General features: G+C 39.7%; 1 protein-coding gene across 7 annotated transcripts; it reads right to left on the bottom strand.

Moving 5' to 3' along the window:
• Positions 1-6,234: 6,234 nt before the first annotated feature.
• On the bottom strand, positions 6,235-22,265 carry LOC132142398 (uncharacterized). Of its 7 annotated transcripts, none has more exons than XM_059552214.1 (14): positions 22,151-22,265; positions 21,131-21,262; positions 16,174-16,336; positions 15,157-15,349; positions 14,985-15,053; positions 14,701-14,802; positions 12,352-12,556; positions 9,264-9,578; positions 9,008-9,139; positions 7,713-8,821; positions 7,624-7,674; positions 7,318-7,554; positions 7,199-7,237; positions 6,235-6,507 (listed from the first exon to the last, which is right to left on the bottom strand). In XM_059552214.1, exons 2-10 carry the CDS (start codon positions 21,237-21,239, stop codon positions 8,601-8,603), a joined length of 1,509 nt encoding a protein of 502 aa, XP_059408197.1. In that variant the 5' UTR covers positions 21,240-21,262; positions 22,151-22,265; the 3' UTR covers positions 6,235-6,507; positions 7,199-7,237; positions 7,318-7,554; positions 7,624-7,674; positions 7,713-8,600. The 7 variants fall into 7 exon arrangements, with proteins under 7 accessions (XP_059408197.1, XP_059408199.1, XP_059408201.1 ...); XM_059552216.1 differs by lacking the exon at positions 22,151-22,265 and adding an exon at positions 21,371-22,118; XM_059552218.1 differs by lacking the exon at positions 7,624-7,674.
• Between the last annotated feature and the right edge of the window lie 4,904 nt (positions 22,266-27,169).

The following is a 27,169-nucleotide window of genomic DNA, read 5'->3' as shown; positions in this document are numbered from 1 at the left end:
GTTACGCTGAACAATATCATATGCAAATGTTCTGTTTAACATTGTTTCCTTCAGATACAGTGCTTATATGGCCAAATAGACAAGAATGCATTTATGATGAGCTCATAAAAATCATTAAATCAAATTTAAAAAATGGCTTATAAAAGGGCTGCAATTCTTAAATTCAATACAAATCATTGTTAGCTTGCAACATGCTAAACTCAAACTAACTCTATTGTCAAATACCATTCAATATAAAGTAACATACAGAGCAAATATGACTCTGCAAATTCACCCTGTCAGCAGGTGGTGCTTAAGGAACAGCAGTGATGCATTGTTTCCTTGATTATCGCTGTAAACACTAAATGCATTATACAGAGGCAAGATGAAAGGAAAATGTTGTTTTCTAACAATTGTAATGGATTCACAAGTTTCAAAATCAATGTTCTAAAGCAGCGGTTCTTAATACCTCGCGTCTCCCTGATCTGCACAAGCTCTGCATCTCTCTCTCTCTTTCTCTCTCTTATTCAGCTCAGCTCCAACAATGCCCTGTTCCAATTATAAACTTATTGTCACATAGCTATGAGAAGCGTTAAATATGGATGCACGTGCAGTTGCTGTAATGTATTAAAGCTTTAATCAGGATAAAACCGTATATTAAAAGCAAACATAAGCAGTACCATCTACAAATAACAGCATATCTAAAAGTATGAGACAAAAACAAACAAAAAACTCAGGCCTACCATTAAAAGTCATGCTTGCACAGGTTCAGCACGATCCTCTTCAATAATATCCTCTGATGAGGCGAGGGGCGGGGCATTTAGACACGCACTAGAGATGCCAATCACAACACATTGTGCTAGCTAACCAATCAGAGTCTATTGCCTATTTCTGAGGCAGGGGCTTCATAAAAGCAGGGAACGATCAGTGTGTTTTTCAGAGAAGGGAAAGAGTGAGCTTGCTCTGCCTACTAATGTATTTCCTCCTCTTTGCCTAAAACAAACAAACAAACAAACAAACAAACAAACAACAGCAACATCAACAACAACAACAAAAAAGCCTGATTTATGGCCAATGGTAAATCTCTGCTAAAAAAAAAAGCCCGGTTCAGATTTATGGCCAATGGTCGATCTCTGATCAAATTCAAGTATTAAAGGGTTAGTCATTAATGACATACCCCCATGTTGTTCCAAACCCGTAAGACCCCTTCATCTTCAGAACACAGTTTAAGATATTTCACGACTTTATTCAGCATTGTCTTCTCTTTCGGTTCTGTTTGTGAGCACGATCACGGCGCTGTTGAGATAACAAAGTAACACGTCAGCAGCGTCGTACGTCAAACGTCTCAGCAGTCGTGATCACAAAAGACCCGGAAGAGAAGATAATGCTGAATAAAGTAGTCATTTTTGTTATTTTTGGACCAAAATGTATTTTCAATGCTTCAACAAATTCTAACTGAGCCTCTGATGTCACATGGACTACTTTGATTATGTTTTTATTACCTATCTGAACATGGACAGTAGACCGTACACACAATTTCAATGGAGGGACTGAGAGCTCTCGGACTAAATCTAAAATATCTTAAACTGTGTTCCGAAGATGAACGGAGGTCTTACGGGTTTGGAACGACATGAGGGTGAGTCATTAATTACATCATTTTTATATTTGGGTAAACTAAACCTTTAAATGCTTTTATTTTGGTGGTTTTCCAGCAAATAAATAAATGCGCTGCATGTTTCAAAGTAACTGAAAACTGCAGCATAGCATAGTTAGTTTTATTTAATAAAAAAATAACCTTCATGATTTGACTACGGAATTAAACCATAATGCGATTTCGATTATATTTCGATATATAGTGCACTCTAATTTGGCCACCTCAGGATACACAGCGCCCCTAGCATTTGCCTATTTTGCCTATATGACGGTCCAGCTCTGACTGGGATTTATAAAGGGATTTTTGTGCAGGTTCTGGCGTACATATGGTTTTATAAATCAGAAAACCTTTTTGCGCATGCATAGCTTTTGTACACTTTTAGGTTGAAATCTATGGAAAGTTTTATAAATGAGGCCCCTGATCCTTTTGTTTTTTGAACACTTAATGCTGGGTTTAAATTAGACATGCCAGTAAATACATAGGATAAAACATTCAGTTCTCCAGATACAGCTGTATAAGTTCACACTTGAAGAGCTAGATGATGAAACAGCTGTGTTATAACACACAATAATACACAACAGCTGCTAAAACAGCTTTTTTTTACAGATAACGCACAAATTTATGATGTGTATATCTCACTTTGAATGAGACGTGTTACTTAACTGAAAAGTTTTATCAGTACAATGAGGCCTTTACACATAATTTTTGAAGGTGTGCCTACATGAAAATTATATTGCAAAGATGTTTTTCCTGTATAAAATATACAAAAATAATTTTGTCTCAGACATTTCTCCCATTGATTGACACATATATATATGAAAGTGAAAGTGAAAGTGACGTGACATACAGCCAAGTATGGTGACCCATACTCAGAATTCATGCTCTGCATTTAACCCATCCAAAGTGCACACACACACACACACACACACACACACACACACACACACACACATTGCATTGGCGTTTCTGGTGTACTTGTTACCCCTCTCAGCAGATTGCTTTCACTGTAGAACATTGTATTGAAATGTAGATATGAAAGACCAAAGAGCTTTAGATTTAGAACAGCAGTATTTACATGGTAAATCCAAAAATTTATTGTTATGAAAGAAGTGTTTGCCATTTGATGCAAATGCTTAATTCTGACATGTGTTTACGGCATTTTGAATGCAGTGTTGCATTTTGAATGAGATGTGAGGCATTTTGCATTTTGTGTGTGCAGTTTTGAGAATTGTGTGTGGAGTTTTGAAAAAAGGAGACTTAGCTTTGAAAACGTGTGTAAAAACTGTAAATATATACACACATCTAAGTCTGTGAGTTGACCTTCTAAGTATGATTTACTAACATTATGCATGTCTAGCTATTGCAGATTGGTCAGGTTTGTCCTTGGTTACCTGAAGGCTTCTCCAAGTCGTGTAAATTAACACTGCCCGTAAAATTAATGGTCTGTAAAAACAAAACCAAACAAAGGTCAGATAAATTAGAGATCAGGACTAGCAGTGGTGCATGTAAAGATGCTCAGGATGGAAAGTAGATGTTGCTCAGGTTATTCTGGGATATTGGATGCCATATTTTGGAACCTGGGAATACATGAACTCATTGGCACATGTAGTTGTGTTTACCATGCAATACTAGTGTACTTAAATAGTATGTCACCAACAGGGCTAAAAATATTATGTGAAACACAGCATACACTGATAATAGTGAAATGCCACATTGTCACCTGCATGATTAAATTAATGTGTGGTGTCTATTATCAGCATGGTAATAAAAATTGGTTGTATGCCATTTAATCCAATTTGTGTAAACATGTTTTAATAAAAATTAATATATTTACATTTACATTTACATTTATTCATTTAGCGGATGCTTTTATCCAAAGCGACTTACAGATGAGGACAGTGGAAGCAAACAAAAACAACAAAAAGAGCAATGATATATTATATAAGTGCTATAACAAGTCTCAGTTAGGTTAACACAGTACACGTATCATGGGATTTTAAATAGTGTAATATAATTAAAAAAAGACAAGAAAAAGAAAACCGATAGAATAAAAAAAGAATAGAGCAAGCTAGTGTTAGAGATCTTTTCACACACACACACACACACACACACACACACACACACACACACACATACAATTGCATAATAAATGAAAAGAAAATAGAATACAAAAAGATTAGAAAGGTAGTTAGATTTTTTTAAAGAATAGAATTAGAATAGTGAGTGTTAAAGTTAGAGGGTCAAATAAAGATGGAAGAGATGTGTTTTAAGCCAAATCTTGAAGATGGCTAAGGACTCAGCTGCTCGGATTGAGTTGGGGAGGTCATTCCACCAGGAGGGAACATTTAATTTAAAAGTCCTTAAAAGTGACTTTGTGCTTCTTTGGGATGGCACAATCAAGCGACGTTCACTTGCAGAACGCAAGCTTCTAGAGGACACATAAGTCTGAAGTAACAAATTTAGGTAAATGGGTGCAGAGCCAGTGGTAGTTTTGTAGGCAAACATTAATGCCTTGAATTTTATGCGAGCAGCTATTGGAAGCCAGTGTAAATTGATAAACAGAGGTGTGACGTGTATTCTTTTTGGGTCATTAAAAATTAATCTTGCTGCTGCGTTCTGAATTAATTGTAAAGGTTTGATAGAACTGGCTGGAAGACCTGCCAAGAGGGCATTGCAATAGTCCAGCCTGGACAGAACAAGAGCTTGAACAAGGAGTTGTGCAGCATGTTTCGAAAGAAAGGGCTTGATGATCTTGATGTTGAATAAAGCAAATCTGCAGGAGCGGACAGTTTAATAATGTGGTCTGAGAAAGTCAGCTGATCATCAATCATAACTCCAAGGCTTCTAGCTGTTTTTGAGGAAGTTATGGTTGATGTGCCTAACTTGATGGTGAAATTGTGATGAAACGATGGGTTTGTTGGAATCACAAGCAGTTCTGTCTTGGCAAGGTTGAGTTGAAGGTGATGGTCCATCATCCAGGAAGAAATGTCTGTTAGACAAGCTGAGTTTTCCTCACCAGAGTCATCTTTGGCTACACACTGGGGTTATAAGACATTAGGCATGTTCTTCTGTAGTAATTGTCAAAAAAAACTCTATACAAATAAAAATAGTGATACACACACTCCGCTTAAATGACCCTTTGGGGACTCGAGTGACACACACACTCCGATTAAATGACTCTTTGGGGACTCGAGTGACACACACACTCCGCTTAAATGACCCTTTGGGGACTCGAGTGACACACACACTCCGCTTAAATGACCCTTTGGGGACTCGAGTGACACACACACTCCGCTTAAATGACCCTTTGGGGACTCGAGTGACACACACACTCCGCTTAAATGACCCTTTGGGGACTCGAGTGACACACACACTCCGATTAAATGACTCTTTGGGGACTCGAGTGACACACACACTCCGATTAAATGACTCTTTGGGGACTCGAGTGACACACACTCCGATTAAATGACTCTTTGGGGACTCGAGTGACACACACTCCGATTAAATGACTCTTTGGGGACTCGAGTGACACACACTCTCCGATTAAATGACTCTTTGGGGACTCGAGTGACACACACTCCGATTAAATGACCCTTTGGGGACTCGAGTGACACACACACTCCGATTAAATGCCTCTTTGGGGACTCGAGTGACACACACTCTCCGATTAAATGACCCTTTGGGGACTCAAGTGACACACACTCTCCGATTAAATGACCCTTTGGGGACTCTAGTGATACACACTCTCCGATTAAATGACCCTTTGGGGACTCAAGTGACACACACACACACACTCCAATTGAACGACTCTATGGGGACTCAGGTGACACACACTCCGATTAAATGACTCTTTAATATTAACAGTCTTGGACACATTGTGTTGAAAGTGCACATTGCAGTTAATGACAGAACTTCAAAAAAAAATTTTTTTAAAAAACAACAATGAAAAATCAATTAACTTGGAGGTGGGAATGATTCTCAGTGCCCAACTATCCTCTGTACTTCCTCCATCCACCCTTCTTCAAAATCTCTCTACTTCCTCCTTTACATTCTCTCCTCCCTCTTTAACTCTACTCCTCCCTCTTTTTACCCTCTTTACTCCTCCCTCTCTTTATCCTCTTTAACTCTACTCCTCACTCTTTTTACCCTCTTTACTCCTCCCTCTCTTTATCCTCTTTAACTCTACTCCTCACTCTTTTTACCCTCTTTACTCCTCCCTCTCTTTATCCTCTTTAACTCTACTCCTCACTCTTTTTACCCGCTTACACCTCCCTCTTTTCATCCTCTTTACTTTTACTCCCTCTATTCATCCCTTATATTAGCTGTGCTGGACATGGGCTGTGGCTGGATGTAACCGATTGGTGAGAGTTGCCGTGTGCAGACGAGAGAAGCTGAAAACTGAGATGTGATGTCAGACACTTTCTGCTTCCTGTAGTGACGCTCAGGCTAAGTTTTCATACTTTACCACAGCTGAAGTGGAATAAACGCATTATTTTCCAAATACAGATATTTCAGAGACATTTTCATTCAATACATGCACTACTGTTTGTACAAGAATAAAGTTCAAAGTAAGCCTAAATACCAGTGAAGTGGGGTCTACATTGTTTTATTTTGATAAACATTTATCGCAACTACATGAAAAGAGCTTTTACTGTTATAAAGAACAGATGTGATCCTTAGTGGAACTGAAGGTGTGAGAAGAAACATGAAACACACGTGATCGTTGTCAAGCGGTGTACTCTGCCAATCGTGGATTAGCTGTGTCATCATCAGAGCTTGTGAGTCGCTCTAGAGAATCTGCTCTGGCTGAGTCCTCCTGCTCTCCAATCACTCTAGTTGTACTCTGTTGCCTTATGGCACAGTCACGGGCGTCGCTGTCTGAAGTCGGACACAAGTTCTAACCGTCAAGAACTGCTCAAGTTAGCCGCTGATCGTTCTGCAGCGCTGCATGAAGTCCAACAAGCCTAATGCTCTCCTCCCCTCCCTCTTTACCTCCCCTTTACATTCTCTCCTCCCTCTTTACCTCCCCTTTACATTCTCTCCTCCCTCTTTACGTCCCCTTTACATTCTCTCCTCCCTCTTTACGCCCCCTTTACATTCTCTCCTCCCTCTTTATGTCCCCTTTACATTCTCTCCTCCCTCTTTACGTCCCCTTTACATTCTCTCCTCCCTCTTTACGTCCCCTTTACATTCTCTCCTCCCTCTTTACGCCCCCTTTACATTCTCTCCTCCCGCTTTACGTCGCCTTTACATTCTCTCCTCCCTCTTTACGTCCCCTTTACATTCTCTCCTCCCTCTTTACGTCCCCTTTACATACTCTCCTACTTTACGTCCTTTACGTCCCCCTTTACATGCTCTCCTCCCTCTTTACGTCCCCTTTACATTCTCTCCCTCTTTACGTCCCCTTTACATTCTCTCCTCCCTCTTTACGTCCCCGTTAAATTCTCTCCTCCCTCTTTACGTCCCCTTTACATACTCTCCTCCCTCTTTAAGTCCCCTTTACATACTCTCCTCCCTCTTTACGTCCCCTTTACATTCTCTCCTCCCTCTTTACGTCCCCTTTACATTCTCTCCTCCCTCTTTACGTCCCCTTTACATTCTCTCCTCCCTCTTTACATCCCCTTTACATTCTCTCCTCCCTCTTTACGTCCCCTTTACATACTCTCCTACTTTACGTCCTTTACGTCCCCCTTTACATGCTCTCCTCCCTCTTTACGTCCCCTTTACATTCTCTCCTCCCTCTTTACGTCCCCTTTACATTCTCTCCTCCCTCTTTACGTCCCCTTTACATTCTCTCCTCCCTCTTTACGTCCCCTTTACATTCTCTCCTCCCTCTTTACGTCCCCATTACATTCTCTTCTCCCTCTTTACGTCCCCTTTACATTCTCTCCTCCCTCTTTACGTCCCCTTTACATTCTCTCCTCCCTCTTTACGTCCCCTTTACATGCTCTCCTCCCTCTTTACGTCCCCTTTACATGCTCCTACTTTACGTCCCCCTTTACATTCTCTCCTCCCTCTTTACGTCCCCGTTACATTCTCTCCTCCCTCTTTACGTCCCCTTTACATGCTCCTACTTTACGTCCCCCTTTACATTCTCTCCTCCCTCTTTACGTCCCCTTTACATTCTCTCCTCCCTCTTTACGTCCCCTTTACATGCTCTCCTACTTTACGTCCTTTACGTCCCCTTTACATTCTCTCCTCCCTCTTTACGTTGGTATTTAGGCTTATGTTGAACTTTATTCTTGTACAAACAGACACTGTATTAAGCAGTGCATGTATTGAATGAAAATGTCTCTGAAATATCTGTGTATTTGGAAAATAATGCATTTTTTCTACTTCAGCTGTGGTAAAGTATGCAAACAGCGCGAGCGTCTCTTAATTTTAATGTCTACACCTTTATCTTCATTTCTTTTAATTTAGCTCAATTTCTTACGAAAAGAGCATAATGTGCAAAGTGTTGAAGTGTTTGTGTCTCCCTACAAACCACCCTTTCTTTTAAGAGTCGTGATCCTGTTCCGCACGTAATTTTTCACACCAGTCCATGTTCGCTGCTTCAAAGCTTCTGGCTCTGCATCACTACGGGAAGCAGAAAGTGTCTGACATCACATCTCAGTTTTTAGCTTCTCTCGTCTGCACACGGCAACTCTCACCAATCGGTTACATCCAGCCACAGCTATTCACTCTTCCCTTTTTTATCATCTTTACATTCTCCCCTCCCTCTATGACAGAAATATCAAAAAGTTTAACATGACATTTCATCCAACTTCATTGAAACTGAACAAAGAAAATTGACTCTTACTATCCTCTACTTCTTCATTAGCCTTCTTATACTCTTACTTTTCACTTTATATTCTGTTTCATTCCATCCACAAAATATTTCTACACCTTTATCCTCATTTCTTTTAATTTAGCTCCATTTCCTACAAAAAGAGCATAATGTGCAAAGTGTTGAAGTGTTTGTGCCTCCCTACAAACCACCCTTTCTTTTAAGAGTCGTGATCTTGTTCCGCACATAATTTTTCACACCAGTCCATGTTCGCTGCTTCAAAGCTTCTGGCTCTGCGTGAATGCATCTTTCACAGTCTTGCTTACCAGGAACTTTGCATGTCTTGATGAAACTCATCATGTGTCTCTCTACTGCTTTTACCTCACTGTCCTCCCATTTCTTTTTTGGAGCATTTGAAGAACCTATGAAATAATTAAAAAGTAAATTCTCATTACACATTCTCATTACAACTAAATCGGTGAGTAAAGAGCAAATCAAGACTGTCCTAATGCATAACTTTTTTTTAAATTTGTCTGGATATTGCTGCATGGAGCTAATTCATGTTTATTTGATTATTGTTGTTTGTGCAATGTAGAGATTTTTCTTACCTTGATCCTCCTGTGAAACAGCTTGATCAGATTGAACGGGTTGATCAGTCTTTACTGGTGCTGTTGACTGAGATAGGTCACTGGAATCCTCCTCATCACTTGACATGGAATCACCTTGGGCCTCAAGTTGCTCTTAATAATTAATTAACAAAAAATGAACACTTTATTGCTTATACCTAGTATCTGTGACATGAATATATACATTGTTTTGCAAATATGTACAGCAGAGATACACACAGAGCAAGTATACTCATACCATTTGGGTCGATTTCAATGTCATCAAGTTTCTTTCCTTTGTAGTCAGACAGTGTTCCTTTCTCCATGGCCATTAGGACTTTACTCATTTTTGCCAGCTGCAGTGTTCCCTCTGGTAACCGATAATACTGTCTGTGGATTCTGATATCATGACCAAGGAAATCAGCCAGTTGGTCTGCTTCATTCTCATTAAGGTTTAGAATTTTAGACATGGTTGCTATGTGTTTCCTGAGCCTAGTTGATGACAGTGCTTCAGGGTTCTTTATGCCACATTCGCAAGCAGCTTTGTTGATGCACTCTCCTCCTCTGTAGGCAGACATTGCTCCACACCTAGCAAACATAAAGGGATTCTCTGCTGGAACACAACAAAGCTCACGCGTTTCAACAAGCAGCTCCATGGCAGAAACCATGGAAGGCTTGAGGAGCACAGGAACCTTTCTCCCTCGTTTACCACGGATCTCAACTCTTGAGAAGTGCAGACACAGCTTCCTCTCAAACTCAGACAGACAGATGGCAATGTCTTCGTGTAGCTCAGAAGTATCCCTGCTTTTAAAAGCTGACAAAAGCATCCGGGATACCTCACCTTCTCTCCTTCGGTTGAACAGGATGACCTGGGACAGCGTGACCTTGGCTAGAGCAGCGTAGCTGTCAGCAGAAGGGCAAGATCTGAGCTTACTTAGGAGCTCATTGTGTTTCTTTTCAAGATGTGTGTGCAGGACTTCCTGTGACATCCTGCAGTGACATCCTGAGTGAAAGGAATGATCTGTGGTGTGTTCCACTTGGCTTCTTTCAATGTAGTTATAGCACCAGCAGAAATGTACTCATTCCACCTTGCCTGGTGTATTTTCCTGAAGTCTCGGGCACACTCAGCACGCTCATGATCTCCATACATCATGGCATTGCTCTCAACAATGCTAGATATCTTGTTTAAAGAATGCCCAAGTTTGAGAGCTAAAAAAGGAATGCGGTAGGAGTTTTTCTCTTCATCATAGCCAGATACAACTTTAACAGCTGCTATGACATGTTTGAAGTTAGTTGGTATGATGAAGTCTACCATTGTTCTCAGTGGGGTAATCTTCCTTGCTTCAAGAAGAAGTCTGCCTACTTCTCTCATCTTCTGTCTGATGTAGTCATGTTTGGTCACATCAGACCCCATCCTGTTGAACATGTGCTCCCCCAGCTGCATGATGCATCTGTCAGTATGAACTACACGCGAAACTTCATCATAGTTCATAAAGGAGAGTACTTTCTTAAATCCTTTGCTCACTTCTAAGCCGACTGGTGTGTTTAGAGCACACAGGGATCGAACTCTTTTCCTGCCCTGGGCATCCTCATTTTTTGGTTTCAGGGGACAGTTTTTGATATGTTTCCAAAGGCTACGCTTGTTATAAAGCCCTTGGCAGTAAATGCAGTGAATAAATTCATTGGCTCTTTGTCTATTTTTTGGACGGTAGCAGGCAATCATCTCCCCATGTCCTTGTCTCACCACATCGGTGTTGTGGGCAAAGTTGCCCCTTTTTCTAAGGAGGTTTAACTGGACTCGTCTTTCTTTGGAATGTTTTGGAAATGCTACTGCCTTTACAACCCCCACTTCATTGCGATGGACAAATTCAAGGTGTCTGGCCATTTTTGAATATGGCTTAAAGCAATAAAGGCAATACTGCTTTTTGTTGTACGTCTTGTGTTCCTGCTTTGGTGATGGCATTGACTGAATAAAAGTCTTTGTCTCTTTAGATTGGCATTTCATCTTTTTAGGTGATGGTGTGGTCATACATTGATCAGATAAACTGCCTGCCTCTTTGGGAGATGTTGGATGTATCAAAGCACTTTTGACCATGTCATGTCCAGAAGAACTACCATCCGAATCATCTGAGCTGATTTTTGGTATGTAGTCAACATCGCTGTAGTCTGTGACATCGCTGTAGTCTGTATCACAGACGGCACTTCCTGAATACTGAATGAGAGAATTTAACACTTACTCAAATAGTACAAAATGGTTTGGTTTTTTTTCAATTATATATTTTAGTGATCACACGAGTACACCACTGCCAGAATCTAATAGAACAGGTAGTATTTGGGCATAGTGGGTATGGCAGTGGATCATGTAACATTACGTTTCATCATTTGCCGATACTGGCAAGCAAAGCCATAATTATGCAAAAAATAGAGCGTATAAGTGATCACATGGCAAGTCACATACCTGTCTTTTTCTTGATGGCCTTAAAGAGGATATCTGGAAGAGGAGAAATACAAACAAATATAAATAATATATAATTTCATATAATTTATTGTAAGATCTACCAGTCCAAAAATGAATCTACCCACCTCCCTTAATGAGAGGGTCTCAGACGCCTGTGATGAATGAACCACAGGTGTTGATGCAGCACAGGGTGAAGATAAGGGTGGAGCAGGAGAAGATGAGGACGATGAGGGCTGCGCATGAGAAGGTGATGAGGGCTGCACAGGCGAGGATGATGAGGGCTGCACAGGCGACGATGATGAGGGCTGCACAGGCGAGGATGATGAGGGCTGCACATGAGAAGGTGATGAGGGCTGCACAGGCGAGGATGATGAGGGCTGCACATGAGAAGGTGATGAGGGCTGCACAGGCGAGGATGATGAGGGCTGCACATGAGAAGGCGATGAGGGCTGCACAGACGACGATGATGAGGGCTGCACAGGCGAGGATGATGAGGGCTGCACAGGCGAGGATGATGAGGGCTGCACATGAGAAGGCGATGAGGGCTGCACAGGCGAGGATGATGAGGGCTGCACAGGCGAGGATGATGAGGGCTGCACATGAGAAGGCGATGAGGGCTGCACAGGCGACGATGATGAGGGCTGCACAGGCGAGGATGATGAGGGCTGCACATGAGAAGGTGATGAGGGCTGCACAGGCGAGGATGATGAGGGCTGCACAGGCGAGGATGATGAGGGCTGCACAGGCGAGGATGATGAGGGCTGCACATGAGAAGGCGATGAGGGCTGCACAGGCGAGGATGATGAGGGCTGCACATGAGAAGGTGATGAGGGCTGCACAGGCGAGAATGATGAGGGCTGCACAGGCGAGGATGATGAGGGCTGCACAGGCGAGGATGATGAGGGCTGCACAGGCGAGGTTGAAGGTGACGTGGGTGGCGCAGGAGGTGTTGACGGTGATGAGGACAGGGCAGGAGGGCATGAGGTTGATAAGGCCATTATAGAGGTGAACAAAGCACAGGGTGCCGATGAAGAGGGTGCATCAGATGTGGATGCGACTGAGGATGACTGTAACAGTCTTGATTGAAACTGCTTCTGCAGATATAATAAGAGGAATTTAGCTTAAACAAGAATAAAATGTACTTTAACAATATTGAAAACTGTGGCATCCATATAAGACAAGAACAAACACACTGTAGGGGTGATCAAAAAATAAAAAAACGTTCTGCACATTTCAAAGCAAAGATCATTAATAAAATAAAAAAACTCTAACCAAACATTTATACAAACTTTACATACAAATTGTGACAAAAGTCACATTAATAGTTACATTGGTTCAGACATTAAAACACTGAACCAATAACTAGTTAAAGGATTAGTTCACTTCATAATTAATTTCCTGATAGTTTACTCTCCTCCACGTCAACCAAGATGTTCATGTCTGTCTCTCTTTAGCGGAAAGGAAATTAAGATTTTTGAGTAAAACATTCCAGGATTTTTCACCATATAGTGACTTCAATGGGGTCCAACGGGTCGAAGGTCCAAATGTGAGTTTTAGTGCAGCTTCAAAGTCTCGAAACGATCCCAGTGGGGTGGGTAGTAAGGTGCTAAATTTATTCCATATCATTTAAAGCTGCTTTCCATAACTTTTTTGGGTTAAAAATGATCCAAAATGAATGTTTGAGCAAATACATAACCAGCCAGTGTTCAAAACTATCTCCTTGCCTTAGCTCGATTCAAAACAGTAAGCATGTAATAATATTTTTAATTCCAGTGGTACTGGTGGATTTCCGCGGGAATTTCAAGCATTTTTTGCGTCATTACGTCACTTCTGTACACATAGAGGAGGAGTTTCGGCTTGTTGGATATATTGCATGTGAGGATGTTGGAGGTGGAGATTTATATCCATTTCTCACAGCACTTGATATAATTAAACGTATTAATTTGATGGTAGATCCAGAAAGGTTCAATCCCTAACTGAGATTCACCCGTTGTAAAATGCAAAAGACTTGGACTTTGGAGTGGCTACAGAAAAAAAGAGACTGGCCGCCTGGCCCACACGAAAACAAGGATAAATATCTGAAGGGCCTTAAATGTAGTCACACAATGCTGATGTTGTTAACATTAACAATTTGAGAACAAAGTATAGTTTGCATGGTTTGATGTGATATGATAATATGATAATAAGAAAGTGATTGTTAGATTAAAGGTGGGGTTTGTAATTCTCTTTTTTGTCCATTTTTTCAAAATCACTTGAAATCCTATTCCTAACCCACTTACAGCCACTGAGTTAAAGGCACTGAAATGAAAATTAAGCAATTTAATCATCTGTGGAACGGGCAGGACTCGAAAAACTCCAGCCAATCATTTCCAAGACCACCTAGAATCATTAGACAGTAACTGCGTCAATCAAACGGTTGTACCATACCCCCTCCCCCATCATGTCCATGTTCTTCGAATGGGTGGAGTCAAAGGAAAGAAGGTAAGACCATTTGAGTTGTGTATTTTCAAAATCTGCCGGCCGTTTTGCAAATCACATACCCCACCTTTAATCAGCGCGATTTACTGCAATGCTTTTTTTTCCCTTAGTTGGTCAGAACAAAAGTGGATGTTACTTGTTCAGGTGTCATTTTCCGGTGAACATTCTTCTGTTGGTCATGACTCATACTTCCAAAAAGTATAATCTGTGATTGCAAATGACAGTATCCACACCGACGCGATGTGATTGACAGCAGCGCGTTCTCCTCAAAACATTGGATTCATTCGCGCTGTGCCGTGTCAAAGCACAACCCATGTAAAGTTGATAATTCCACGAATGACTGCAATTGCAGATTTCGAACAGAAATGGCGACAAAGACGAAAAACTAGGACTGCAGCTTTAAATAATTTCTTGTTTGTTTTTTTAATTGTGAGTACATTTAAGTGTGGGTACATAAATACATTTCAAATGACACGGATGCTGGATGAAGTGGATATGCACCTACAAATCAACTAAAACCAAACCATTCTATGGTTTGCCAGCAATAAAGAAATTTTTTATTTGAACACCTGAGCACCAGCTAATAGTGGTTGACTGTGTTGCGTGTTCATTATTTTGGGGGCGGAGCAATGAAGGGAGGGGTGTGTTTGTTTGGGTGTCGATTTCAAATATTAAGTGTTTCTCAGAAATCACTTACTGCATTTTTAACTAGCTGGCAGTAAACATCAGTAGATAGTTGCTGCATGTTTAAGATGGTTACCGTTTTATTCCTTGATGTTCTTGCTTTGCCTGACTGCTTATGAGGACCATTGCTGTTTACCTTGTCCAGTTCCGGAGAGGAAACAGAAGCTGCACAATGGGACTAGATGTCAGAAAAGAAACCAGTGAATATCAAAATATCAGAATATTTGTAAAGGACAAAAAAACTTGTTAATGTTCATTCCTCTAGCTGTCCTATACTTTATATATCATTCCACACACAACTCTATGCTGAGAGAGTCAATAATATAGAATAATGATACAGATGTTTTAAAGTGGACTTACGGATTTATGCAGGCGCAAACTGCTGGCTGGCTTTTTATCAGTGGATTCTGCTGATGCTTTATTCAAAGGCTTGAGAAATATGAGACCACAATCACATGGTAACTAATCAGAATTAGAGTAAAAAATTATCATGAATTACTGATCAATCTCTTTAGCATTTTATTGGTAGTACCTTGACTCGCCATGGCCAATCTGAGTCTCCATAATTGTAAGTGATTTCCTCTCCTGGTAGAATGTCTCGTACAGCAAACAGACACAGGTGAGGTTTTCTGCTCACTTCAACGGTTCTCATTTTGCAAGTAGGATTTCTGGTCTCATCGTTTGCAAGTCTTCCCAAAGACGAGTCTTCTTTAGATGCATCCATGCTATAAAACATAAAATGAACACTCAATACTTATAATCTTGTGAAAATATGCTAGACATGTAGAGTTATTTTTACAAGTGGTTCTGAACCCCAGTCCTGGGAACCCACCGCTCTGCATATGCTGTATGTCTCGTGTTTTAATCCACCTGATTGAGATGAGGAGTTCATCATCAGAACATGGCTCTATGAACTCATCTGAGTGCATCAGGTGAAGGAGACATACAGAATCTGCAGAGGAGGGTCTCAGAACCACTGATCTATATGATAGTGTACTGCAACATCCTCTCAGCTCTCAGATAAAAGCATCTAAAAGTTACCATGTTGTTCTCTTTAGGGAATACAGGGGGAATTTTTTTTGATGACTCAAAGAAACTACACTCCGTACTCTATGTCAGTTCATGGTGAATTTGAAGTATTAGGGTGTGTTCACATCTGGCATGTTTTTTAGACTGTTTAGAATGTGGTTCATTTGAATAAATGTGAAAGCTGCCATTTGAAACCTGGTGCGACCAAACAAGCAGACCGAGACGCTGAAAAGAAGGGTCTCAGTTGGCTTCCAAATGAACTCTGGTGCAGTTCAAATGAAATAGGAACATAACATGGACCAGAGTCATGTAAATCAACCAAAAACAGGAAGATGTGACCCTAAAAAGGACAGACTGGTCAAGCATAACTTAGGTTCAACGATAGAAATGCCAATCTGAACACTAAGCGTATCCGGACCAAAAGAAACGAGCGAACAGAACTACAGGCATGAACTAAGTATCTTACAGTTCCAGATATTTTAGCATACCTACTACATCAATCCAACAGTTCTGTACTCACCACCAATTTTTGCCATGCCACTGAAAATCAAACAGGAACGTGTTCTCAGCTTCAGTGTAGTGTTCAGTTCGGTCCAGACTCTCCTGTGAACTCAGAAGTTCACCTCTGTATTCAAGAACAAAATCACCTCTGAAAAAAGCTCCAGTGGTGAAAACTCCACGCCCTGAAGAGGAGAAATACATTAGCTTCAGTTTCTTTAATGTCAAATATTATTTTGATTATTACTAAAAGTTCTCTACCATATGATGTACATTATATGATGTAGAAGGGAAATTACTGAAGGAAAATAGTCAGCCAGGCTAATCTCAAAGCATGCTTTGCTTTTCATACTTTTAAGTCTTAAAATTATACAGTTAAAATTACATACATTTTCTTACACAAACAATATTATCATGGCTATATATTGTTTAGAACAAAGTGCCGCAGTGATGACGTATTTTTGCAGGCCAACCCGGTAGTTCACCTCACCTAGTTCCCTCCACAAAAACCTTATAGGATTTTAGAACCCTATAGAAAATCCATATCCTTGTGTAATATATATAATGTTTCTACATTCTTGTAATGTATGTTTGACTGATTGTGTGCCATGTACATCCCTAAGGCCGTGTGTCCACCAAAGCGTTTTAGCCAGCTGAAAATGCTAGGCACTCTGCTGAAAACGCCTAGCTGTGGGCGCTTGAGCATTTTGGCAGCACATCGTTTTATTCAGTTGAGACGCTTCATTGCTATGATACAGAATATCCACGGCATAGTTTACTTGTAACTGATTTCACAGATAATATGTTCGGAGACCAGCAATATAAATTTTTCATCCATTTTGTTTGATTAGCTTTGCTGGTTGATGTTGTGCAGAAAGAATGTTGTGACAGTTGGCCAGTGTGGTATTAGTCCCGCCGCTCCTCCACTGTGATTGACGGTTGGGTAAAAAGTGACAAAAAAAAAAATAACATTCTTCAACTCTCGTTGACCAGTAAAAAAAAAAAAATGGCAGGTGCTCAGCGCTTCAGAGTGAAAAAAAACACTCAGCACCTCGTACACTCATGGCGTTACTTACTTAGTTACCACCCCCTTAGTTACTCTCACTATGTCCGACAAGCTACGCTGCTCTCACGCTCACGCATGCTCTTATGCCACATGTCGACTAATCGATAAAATAATCGCCAGACTAATCGTTTAATTAATAATCGTTTACCCCAGCCCTACTAACCATGGACCTTATTTCAGGATTTTAACCAAAACCCATTGATCATGTCTACATGCACACCGATAACAAAAATGATCTGATAACCTTATTGAAATAATCCATTGTCCTGGTTTACATGCAAACCAATAACCACGTAAACCACTAGACTTTATAAGTAAATCAGGTTAATGACGTCAAAACCAAACCATATGTGTATCTGACTTTGTGTATTTCATATGTCATGTCAGTTGTGATGTTAAATAAAGCCCAAGAAAATTCCAGAATATCAGTGGGAAACTTACAGACTCATTCTCCTCTCATCCAGTATCGGATGCAGGATTTTGACTGTACGACCTCTGCATGAGATGAGAACACATTTTAAGAGTTTCTTGGGTAGAGAAAACGCTTGCTCTCTCTGGATGTGCTTAAATCCACAATAAGGACACTTTCCTGTCACACATCACACATGCTCACTTCAATAAGCCACAGAACACAGGTTAAAGGGATAGTTCACCCAAAAATGAAATTTCTGTCAGTAATTACTCACCCTCATGTTGTTCCAAACCCGTAAGACCTTCGTTCATCTTCGGAATACAAATTAAGATATTTTTGATGAAATCTGAGAGCTGTCTCACTCCTCCATACGCTTCCAAGGGACTGAAACTTGTTGGCCCAGAAAAGTTATTAAAGAGATCGTTAATATAGTCCAAGTGACTACAGTGGCTCAATCTTAAGTTTATCAAGCGACGAGAATACTTTTTGTGCGCAAAAAATAAATAAAAATTATGACTTTATTCCACTATTCATTTCCTTCTCTCTGGGCCTAGAGTGAGTTCACGTAGTAAAACTGTGCAGTGCGTCTGTGTTGCACGTCACACGCATCACACACATGACCAGCGTCGGCCAATAGTGAGCCTACGTGGTGACGTGTAACACAGACCCACTGCGCCACTTCTCTCTGGGCCACTGAAAAAACTTGTGGCCCAGAGAGAAGGAAATGAATAGTGGAATAAAGTCGTTATTTTTGTTGTTTTTTGCGCACAAAAAGTATTCTCGTCGCTTGATAAACTTAAGATTGAGCCACTGTAGTCACTTGGACTATATTAACGATCTCTTTTATAACTTTTCTGGGACAACAAGTTTCAGTCCCTTGGAAGCGTATGGAGGAGTGAGACAGCTCTCAGATTTCATAAAAAATATCCTAATTTGTGTTCCGAAGATGAACGAAGGTCTTACGCGGTTGGAACAACATGAGGGTGAGTAATTACTGAAAGAAGTTTCATTTTTGGGTGAACTAACCCTTTAATGTGTTTACATGCCGGGCAAATCTGGAATAAGGGGCAAAAATCTAGCTGTGTCGATTGGTTTATGCTTATGCCGTTTATGATTACCTTAGTCTGCGTTTACATGACCACAAGAACTGTCGGCTTATTATGCATAATTGGGTTATGTATGTGCAAATAAACACTGACTTTGGTTTGATGGAACCAGAAGTGCAAAAATGCAATTGCTTTGTTTTACTGTACAACGTACACACCTCCGCCGACTTGAGCTTCCAAAGTTACCGGAACTCATTCATTTTCAATGGAAGCTGGCTTCTCTCAGCTGCAAGGAGCATCAAATTCCTTGGCATGGCGTTTTGAGCGACTAGAGCGTCAATCTGAAAGTTGAAAGTAGCTCAACTTTATGGTAATGAGCTATGTTCAGCGGCAAGCAGCAGCAAAGCGTCAGCAACCAATCGGAATATAGACGTCCTTCGCGCTGGCTGATTCCGGAGAAACATACGATGTAAACTTTCGTTCCTACCAAAACATTAGTTCTATCAACACGCTATCAAACTGTGTCCAGCCTGAAGTTCCGCTGGACGTACCTCTCGTCATCGAGCCGCAGCTGCTGCACCAGCCGGTGATACTCTCTGAATTGATAACGGTCCTGGAGGGTGTCATGAACCCGAAATCTCCGAGTCCGACGTCTTCTCAAGCAGCACCAAACACAACAACTTCGCGATTATCCGACAGTGATACACATTTGAGAATGAGCTCAACTTTTATTTGAAATATTTACGAGCGCTCGTTTTAAGCGGGAATGCAATTTGCTCACAGTAACACCAATTTGACCAATTACATTAATGTAAATATAATATTAATATAATAATAATAGCTAATTATTATTTTTTTCCCAACCAAATGTGACCACAACGTTTATAATAATGCTGTCATTATAAAAGGTTTCTTCAGTGTATTGCTTGTTTTTTCTGTTTATTACATTTTATGTTGTGACACTTCTCTTCTTCGTGCTACGTCAGAGCGGCCAAAGCGTCAACAAGCTTCCCCGTACTTTTTGACAAGCGTCCTTGACCGGGCGGCCAGAGCTTCTTTGCAGCTCAAGTCGGCGGCGGTGTGTACGTAAAGTTAGGGCTCATGCCAGCAGAACTCTATTCAGGAATCTGGACTGCATAATAAAAAATATATATATTTATAAAGTACTGTTTAACTTGTGGCCTAACAACCATATGACTTGCCTTACATTAAATTCTCAGTTTTGTAGATTAACATTATTACTAGGGCTGGGCGATAAAATGATAATGATAATTATTACAATATAATTTCTCGATTAAACGATATCCAGAGTTCGATAAATATTCGATAATGTTTATGCGCCAAAAGCGGAACCAAACTCATTTGACCCGCGCGCCACACGGACCCGTTTATCCGCTCGGCTCAAAGTCCAAACGGCAGCGCAGCATGACTCGCGAGCTCACTAGAGCAGATGCGTTTACTCTGATCGGTCTCGGTCATCAGATCCAGTGAGAAGTGCTTGAATTCAGCGAAGAACACACGTCTCAGTGATTTAAACCAGTTTAAAGGCCGATTAAACCGCGCTGACAAACAGGAGAAACACTGTGGTCAGTCAGAAGGCTTCTTTGTCTACAAATTCCCACCATTTACCACGGATTTACTGTAACGTTAGCCTAATAATATTAACTGCACCATGAAATGTGGGATATACATATTAAATTGTTTTATGTTATTAATGTAGACAATGTATTAAAGGAATAATGAAATAGTTACAGTATTTGGTTTTGTGGTTATCATGATCTAAATGCATGATACTGGATGACCAATGGTTAATTTTAATAAAACTCAAACAGTCAGAATATTACATTTTACCAAATAAAATTGAGGTCGTTTTAAAAGATGTTACTGTTTTTGTTAATGAACATAAATTTTACATAGTAAATCTGCTCCTAACTGAATCTAATACTACTGCAAATCATTGTCAAATATGCATTTCGAGACAAAATATATCTAATATTAATATTGCTGCCTGCACTGTAAACTGTGCTGAAGATCTGTGCCATCAAAGTCAGGCAACACAAACCTGTTTCAAGACTTGAAACAATATCCCCCATTAGCACATGCAGGAACTAAGAAATACATTTTCCAATCAATATATTTATTTTGTTAAGGAAAAATGACAAATGTTTGAATGTTCTACCTCAGATTTGTGAAATGTTCACCTGTTTGGCAAGTGTTTGTCATGATATGTTCTGACAATAAAGAGTAGTTTAAAACCACAATTAATGCTCTGGTTTCTACAACTTTCACTTAGGAGCAAAAATCTGCCTTTAAACTTGAAAGAAATAAAGATTTGACATTTATCGTGATAATTATCGATATCGACTAATATAAAACAATTACCGTGATAATTTTTTTTGCCATATCCCCCAGCCCTAGTTATTAGTTACTAAACTGCTTAGTCATTTATACTTGCCTTTATATTTGCTGATGAACTGCTCTCGAAGCCCAGGCTTGTCAGTTTTACAGGTAATGTGATGCTCAGCGTCCTGCAGAGGTTTCCTACGTCTTTTATTTCCCAGCATGGCGACTTTCTTTCTTGAAATGACTGGAAAAAATAAATATAAGGTGAATGAAATAAACAAGCATATTTTAAAAAATCCTGTTGATCTTACTGGAATTGTTCACCAAAAACACACATAATTATCATACTAACCCTCATGTCCAAACCTGTGTTGTGTTTTTCTGTGGAACACATCTTTATATTATATTATAGATTTTTTTTTAAAAATGGAAATGTCATTGATGCCAATAACCATTGGTTCTTGTGTGTCTTGTAACCACAATTAATGTCAATCTATATTTTATTTAAGAGCTAAAGTATATGGGAGATTTTCAGTCAATAACCAGCTAGATTTATATGGACTATTTTTAATGTGCTTTTTGTCTGCTTTGGAGCTTGAAACAAAATAAAAATATTATAAAGTATCAATGCATGGTCAGTGTGCAAAAAAATCTCTGTGAAGATAAATTATTAAAATAAAACATTCCACAAAAAAAAAAACAATTCGGGGGCAAATAATGTAATAATGTATTACATAAAATATAATATATAAAATAATGATATTAAAAAAAAGAGAATGAATTATTTCAAATTACTGTTGATATTTTACAACACTTTTGAGAAAAACAATGATTTAGTAAACTACCATTGGCTCGGTTGTTTTGATTAATTTGTAGAACCTAAAGTACCATTATATGAAAAATAACAAAATTATATTTAATAGTCAATTTTATATATAAAATTAGTTTTCATTATTGCAACAAATCATCAAGTGAGACAGGCTAAGACGCAAACTCAAATACAATCGAGAAGTAAATAAAACCCTATAACAAAAAATAATTAAACCACTAAAATAAACATACATCTTACTATATTTCATATTACACAATGTATTTAGTTATCATGCATTTTCAGGACAAGTCATGATCTCACCTTTCCTCGTGGTGGGTTATTGGTCGTCTGTTTCGCGTTCCATCGTCACGTGTCTGCATTTCCCGGGAAAACACCACGGTCGCTGACTTGCGTAAATGATGTAGTTACGTATTTGGATTTCACGTTGAAATTGTGACTACATTTATTTGGCCTAATAGAAAATTATCTGATGGCAAGGATATTTGTTTTAACCACAGTACTGTTTCTTCAAACTTAAAAAAAATGTGGTGAAGTTAGTCTTTCTAGTGGACAGAGCACATGATCACTTTTTAACGAGCACCCGCCTCAAACTACGAACCAGTGCGCATGTCCGTACAAGCACTGGTTTAAAAGAGCAAAAAGTACCCGATGTGCACTTATTTTTATAAAATAACACCACATCATAAAGCTTTTAAGAGGATTACAAATAAGAATATTCAAAACGTGCAGGTCTGCTGTAAACAAAAGCTCACAAGACAGTCAATTGAAGTCTGCAAACCCACAGCAGGGCTGATATGCAAGCTGGTATATGTCTCCATTTCTGCACGAGTCTGTGTTGTCGTGTTTCATCTCATCTGCAGCGAGTCAGTCAGAGACAATGCTGTGGGGGAAGGGCGCGCGCGCGTTTAGAGAGTGCTGTGGGGGAGGGGCGGCTGATCACAGTATGAGCAGCAGAAGCAGATCTCAGCTAGGGCTATAGTTTAAAATCAAAGTAAGAACAAATAAATCTGTAAACAAACATTTAAACGTGCCAGCTTAATTCATGATTCTTTTAAACACTTTTTGTATGACTATAACTGCTCTCTCTCTCTCTCTATATATATATATATAGAGAGAGAGAGAGAGATACATAGATATATAATTTCTTGAATCATTCTTAAGATTTGCAAACCAGTAAGTGCACTGGTTTGTAAAAGAGCAAAAAGTACCCGATGTGCACTTAATTTTCTGAAATAACACCACATCATAAAGCTTTTAAGAGGATTACAAATACGAATATTCAAAACGTGCAGGTCTGCTGTAAACAAGAGCTCACAACTGTCTAAATTAGCAACCTAGATCTCTTGAACAGACATCTTATTTTCTATTAATAGCATTTATTAATCAAAACAGTCAATTGAAGTCTGCAAACCCACAGCAGGGCTGATATGCAAGCTGGTATATGTCTCTATTTCTGCACGAGTCTGTGTTGTCGTCTTTTTTTATCAGTGTCCCACAACTACTTCAGAATTTAAGGCAAATATTTGAGTTAAGATGGGAGGGGTGTGGCTTGTTTTGAGGCTCTAAATTAAACTTTAACATGTACATTACAGCATAATCTTCTTTTTGTTTCTTTAACAAAGTAGTGGTATTTTACATTAAATATAGTGAAAGACGTGACATTCAGCCAAGTATGGTGACCCATACTCAGAATTTGTGCTCTGCATTTAACCCATCCAAAGTGCACAAACACAGAGCAGTGAACACACACACACACACAAACTGTGAACACACACCCGGAGCAGTGGGCAGCCATTTATGCTGCGGCACCCAGGGAGCAGTTGGGGGTTCAATGCCTTGCTCAAGGGCACCTAAGTCGTGGTATTGAGGGTGGAGAGAGAACTGTACATGCACTCCCCCCACCCACAATTCCTGCCAGCCCGGGACTCGAACTCACAACCTTTCGATTGGGAGTCTGACTCTCTAACCATTAGGCCACGACTTCCCCATAATATAAAGGGCGGATAACCTGCTAGACCTTGTTAAGGTTCTTTAAAAAACACATAACCACAATAGATTTACATCTTTTCAGTAGCACTTCTGATTACATCTCTATGTCATTCATCAGCCTGTTAGTTCATTCATCTCTTGGTTCTGTGTCTTTTCCTGCAGCAAGATTCTTTTGGTCTTCTTTATTTGGTGATATCGCTTGGGTTAAAGCATGGAAATTACCAAATAAGTTTTGTGTCAATAACAAAATTAAAGAAGTGTCTTACAAAATACTTCACAGAATATATCCTGCTAAGCATGTTTTGGATTCAAGCTTAATATTTTCATATACTTGTGAATTTTGTGCACTAGAGAAAAGAAACGATTTTGCATATGTTTATTCACTGCATTTACTCAAAATTATTTTGGAAAGATTTAGAAACCTTTATTAATAGGAAACTGAAGTGTACGATGGAAATTTGTGTTTTTGATGTGCTTTTTTATACTCAGAAAGACAATTTGGAATGTAAAGAACAGCATATTATACCGTTTTTTATTTTATTAGGAAAATATCATATTCATAAAAAGAAGTGGGCTCAAGATAAACCAAATTTTCCACATTTTATAAATGACTTTAAATTATATGTACATCTTTTGGAACAAACTAAAAACAAAAAAGCAATGAAAACACGTAATGCTTTGAAAGCACTGGATTTTATGTAAAAAAAATATATTTTATTGTATTTTTTTCTGACAGTTAATGTATGTAATATTGTGAACATGTGATACCTCTTGTTCTTGTGGCATTAAAAAAAGTTCATTCATCTCATCTGCAGTGAGTCAGTCAGACTCAGAGACAATGCTGTGGGGGAAGGGCGCGCGCGCGATCAGAGAGTGCTGTGGGGGAAGGGCGGCTGATCACAGTATGAGCAGCAGAAGCAGATCTCAGCTAGGGCTAGGGCTATAAAATCAAAGTAAGAACAAATAAATATGTTAACAAACATTTAAACGTGCCAGCTTAATTCATGATTCTTTTAAAAACTTTTTGTTCTTTTGTATGACTATAACTGCTCTCTCTCTCTCTCTCTCTCTCTCTCTCTCTCTCTATATATATATATATATATATATATATCATTTCATGAATAATTCTTAAGATTTGCAAACCAGTAAGTGCATTTTTCAAAACAATTCGTACAAACAGCAAAACACAAGATCAAAAGCCTGTAACTTGCTCAATATCCTTAGTACAATATCAATGAACATCAGTGCCATCAGAATGACAAGCCCTTGTGTCATTGTTTACAAACATGATAGTCAAAATGCTTTGTCATGTTGTCAATATAACAGTGAACTATCAGTATACTGAAGTAACCTTTGGCTACGATTTTGATGACAATGATTGAAAATACAAAATACTGCACTTTATCTGTATGACATATAGGCCTACACATTTCAACGGTACACATGTACGCATTACTCGACACTGGACAGGATTTACTGTGAGTGTTTTGTACATTTACATTTATGCATTTTGGCAGACGCTTTTATCCAAAGCGACTTACATTGCATTTCAAGGTACACATTTTACATTCTTATCAGTTCTTGCTTTCCCTGGGAATCAAACCCCGAAATTATTTGAATTATGTTTCAAATAATGCCAGTACAATTTCATTCATTTTATCCATCAGGATTTAATTGGATTGTATTTGGAGTGGACATATTAGTATATAATTATCATTCCGATATAAAGAAAAAGACAAGACACACACACAATGTGAATTTTTGAATTCCATTCAAAAAGTGAAACTTGTATAAGTGAGTGAGTGAGTGAAGTGACATTCAGCCAAGTACGGTGACCCATACTCAGAATTTGTGCTCTGCATTTAACCCATCCGAAATGCACACACACAGAGCAGTGAACACACACACACACTGTGAGCACACACCCGGAGCAGTGGGCAGCCATTTATGCTGCGGCGCCCAGGGAGCAGTTGGGGGTTCGATGCCTTGCTCAAGGGCACCTAAGTCGTGGTATTGAAGGTGGAGAGAGAACTGTACATGCACTCCCCCCACCCACAATTCCTGCCAGCCCGGGACTCGAACTCACAACCTTTTGATTGGGAGTCCGACTCTCTAACCATTAGGCCACGACTTCCCATGGAAGTATATTATATTCATTCATTACAACACAGACTGATATATTTCAAATATGTTTCTTTTAATTTTGATGATTATAACTGACAACTACGTAAAATCCCAAATTCACTATCTCAGAAAATTTGAATATTACTTAAGACCAATACAAAGAAAGGATTTTGAGAAATGCTGGCCAACTGAAAGGTATGAGCATGAAAAGTATGAGCATGTACAACACTCAATACTTAGTTGAGGCTCCTTTTGCCTGAATTACTGCAGCAATGCGGCGTGGCATGGAGTCGATCAGTCTGTGGCACTGCTCAGGTGTTATGAGAGCACAGGTTGCTCTGATAGTGGCCTTCAGCTCTTCTGCATTGTTGGGTCTGGGATATCACATCTTCCTCTTCACAATACCCCATAGAAGGCAAGTTTGCTGGCCAATTAAGAACAGGGATACAATGGTCCTTAAACCAGGTACTGGTTGCTTTGGAAGTGTGTGCAGGTGCCACATCCTGTTGGAAAATGAAATCTGCATCTCCATAAAGTTGGTCAGCAGCAGGAAGCATGAAGTGCTCTAAAACTTCCTGGTATACGGCTGCATTGACCTTGGACCTCCGAAAACACAGTGGACCAACACCAGCAGATGACATGGCACCCCAAACAATCACTGACTGTGGAAACTACACTGGACTTCAAGCAACGTGGATTGTGTGCCTCTCCATTCTTCCTCCAGACTCTGGGACCTTGGTTTCCAAAGGAAATGCAAAAGTTACTTTCATTAGAGAACATAACTTTGGACCACTCAGCAGCAGTCCAGTCCTTTTTGTCTTTAGCCCAGGCGAGACGCTTCTGACGCTGTGTCTTGTTCAAGAGTGGCTTGACACAAGGAGTGCGACAGCTGAAACCCATGTCTTGCATACGTCTGTGCGTGGTGGTTCTTGAAGCACTGACTCCAGCTGCAGTCCACTCTTTGTGGATCTCCCCCATAGTTTTGAATGGGTTTTGTTTCACTATCCTCTCCAGGATGTGGTTATCCCTATAGAGCTGGTAAGTCCCGCCCCCTCCGTAAAACCCCGCTGGACCTCAAAGTTGAAAAACCGTCAATGCAAGTGAATGGGAGAAAATAATTATTTTCTGGTCCCCTTTGAATTGTGCCATGAATGTGAACATATGTTGTCTGTGAATTTTTTATATAATCTTTCGTGTGAAGAATGC

This window comes from Carassius carassius, chromosome 6, assembly GCF_963082965.1.
Source record: "Carassius carassius chromosome 6, fCarCar2.1, whole genome shotgun sequence".
Lineage (NCBI taxonomy): Eukaryota > Metazoa > Chordata > Actinopteri > Cypriniformes > Cyprinidae > Carassius > Carassius carassius.
This window is presented reverse-complemented; position numbering and strand designations above follow the sequence as displayed.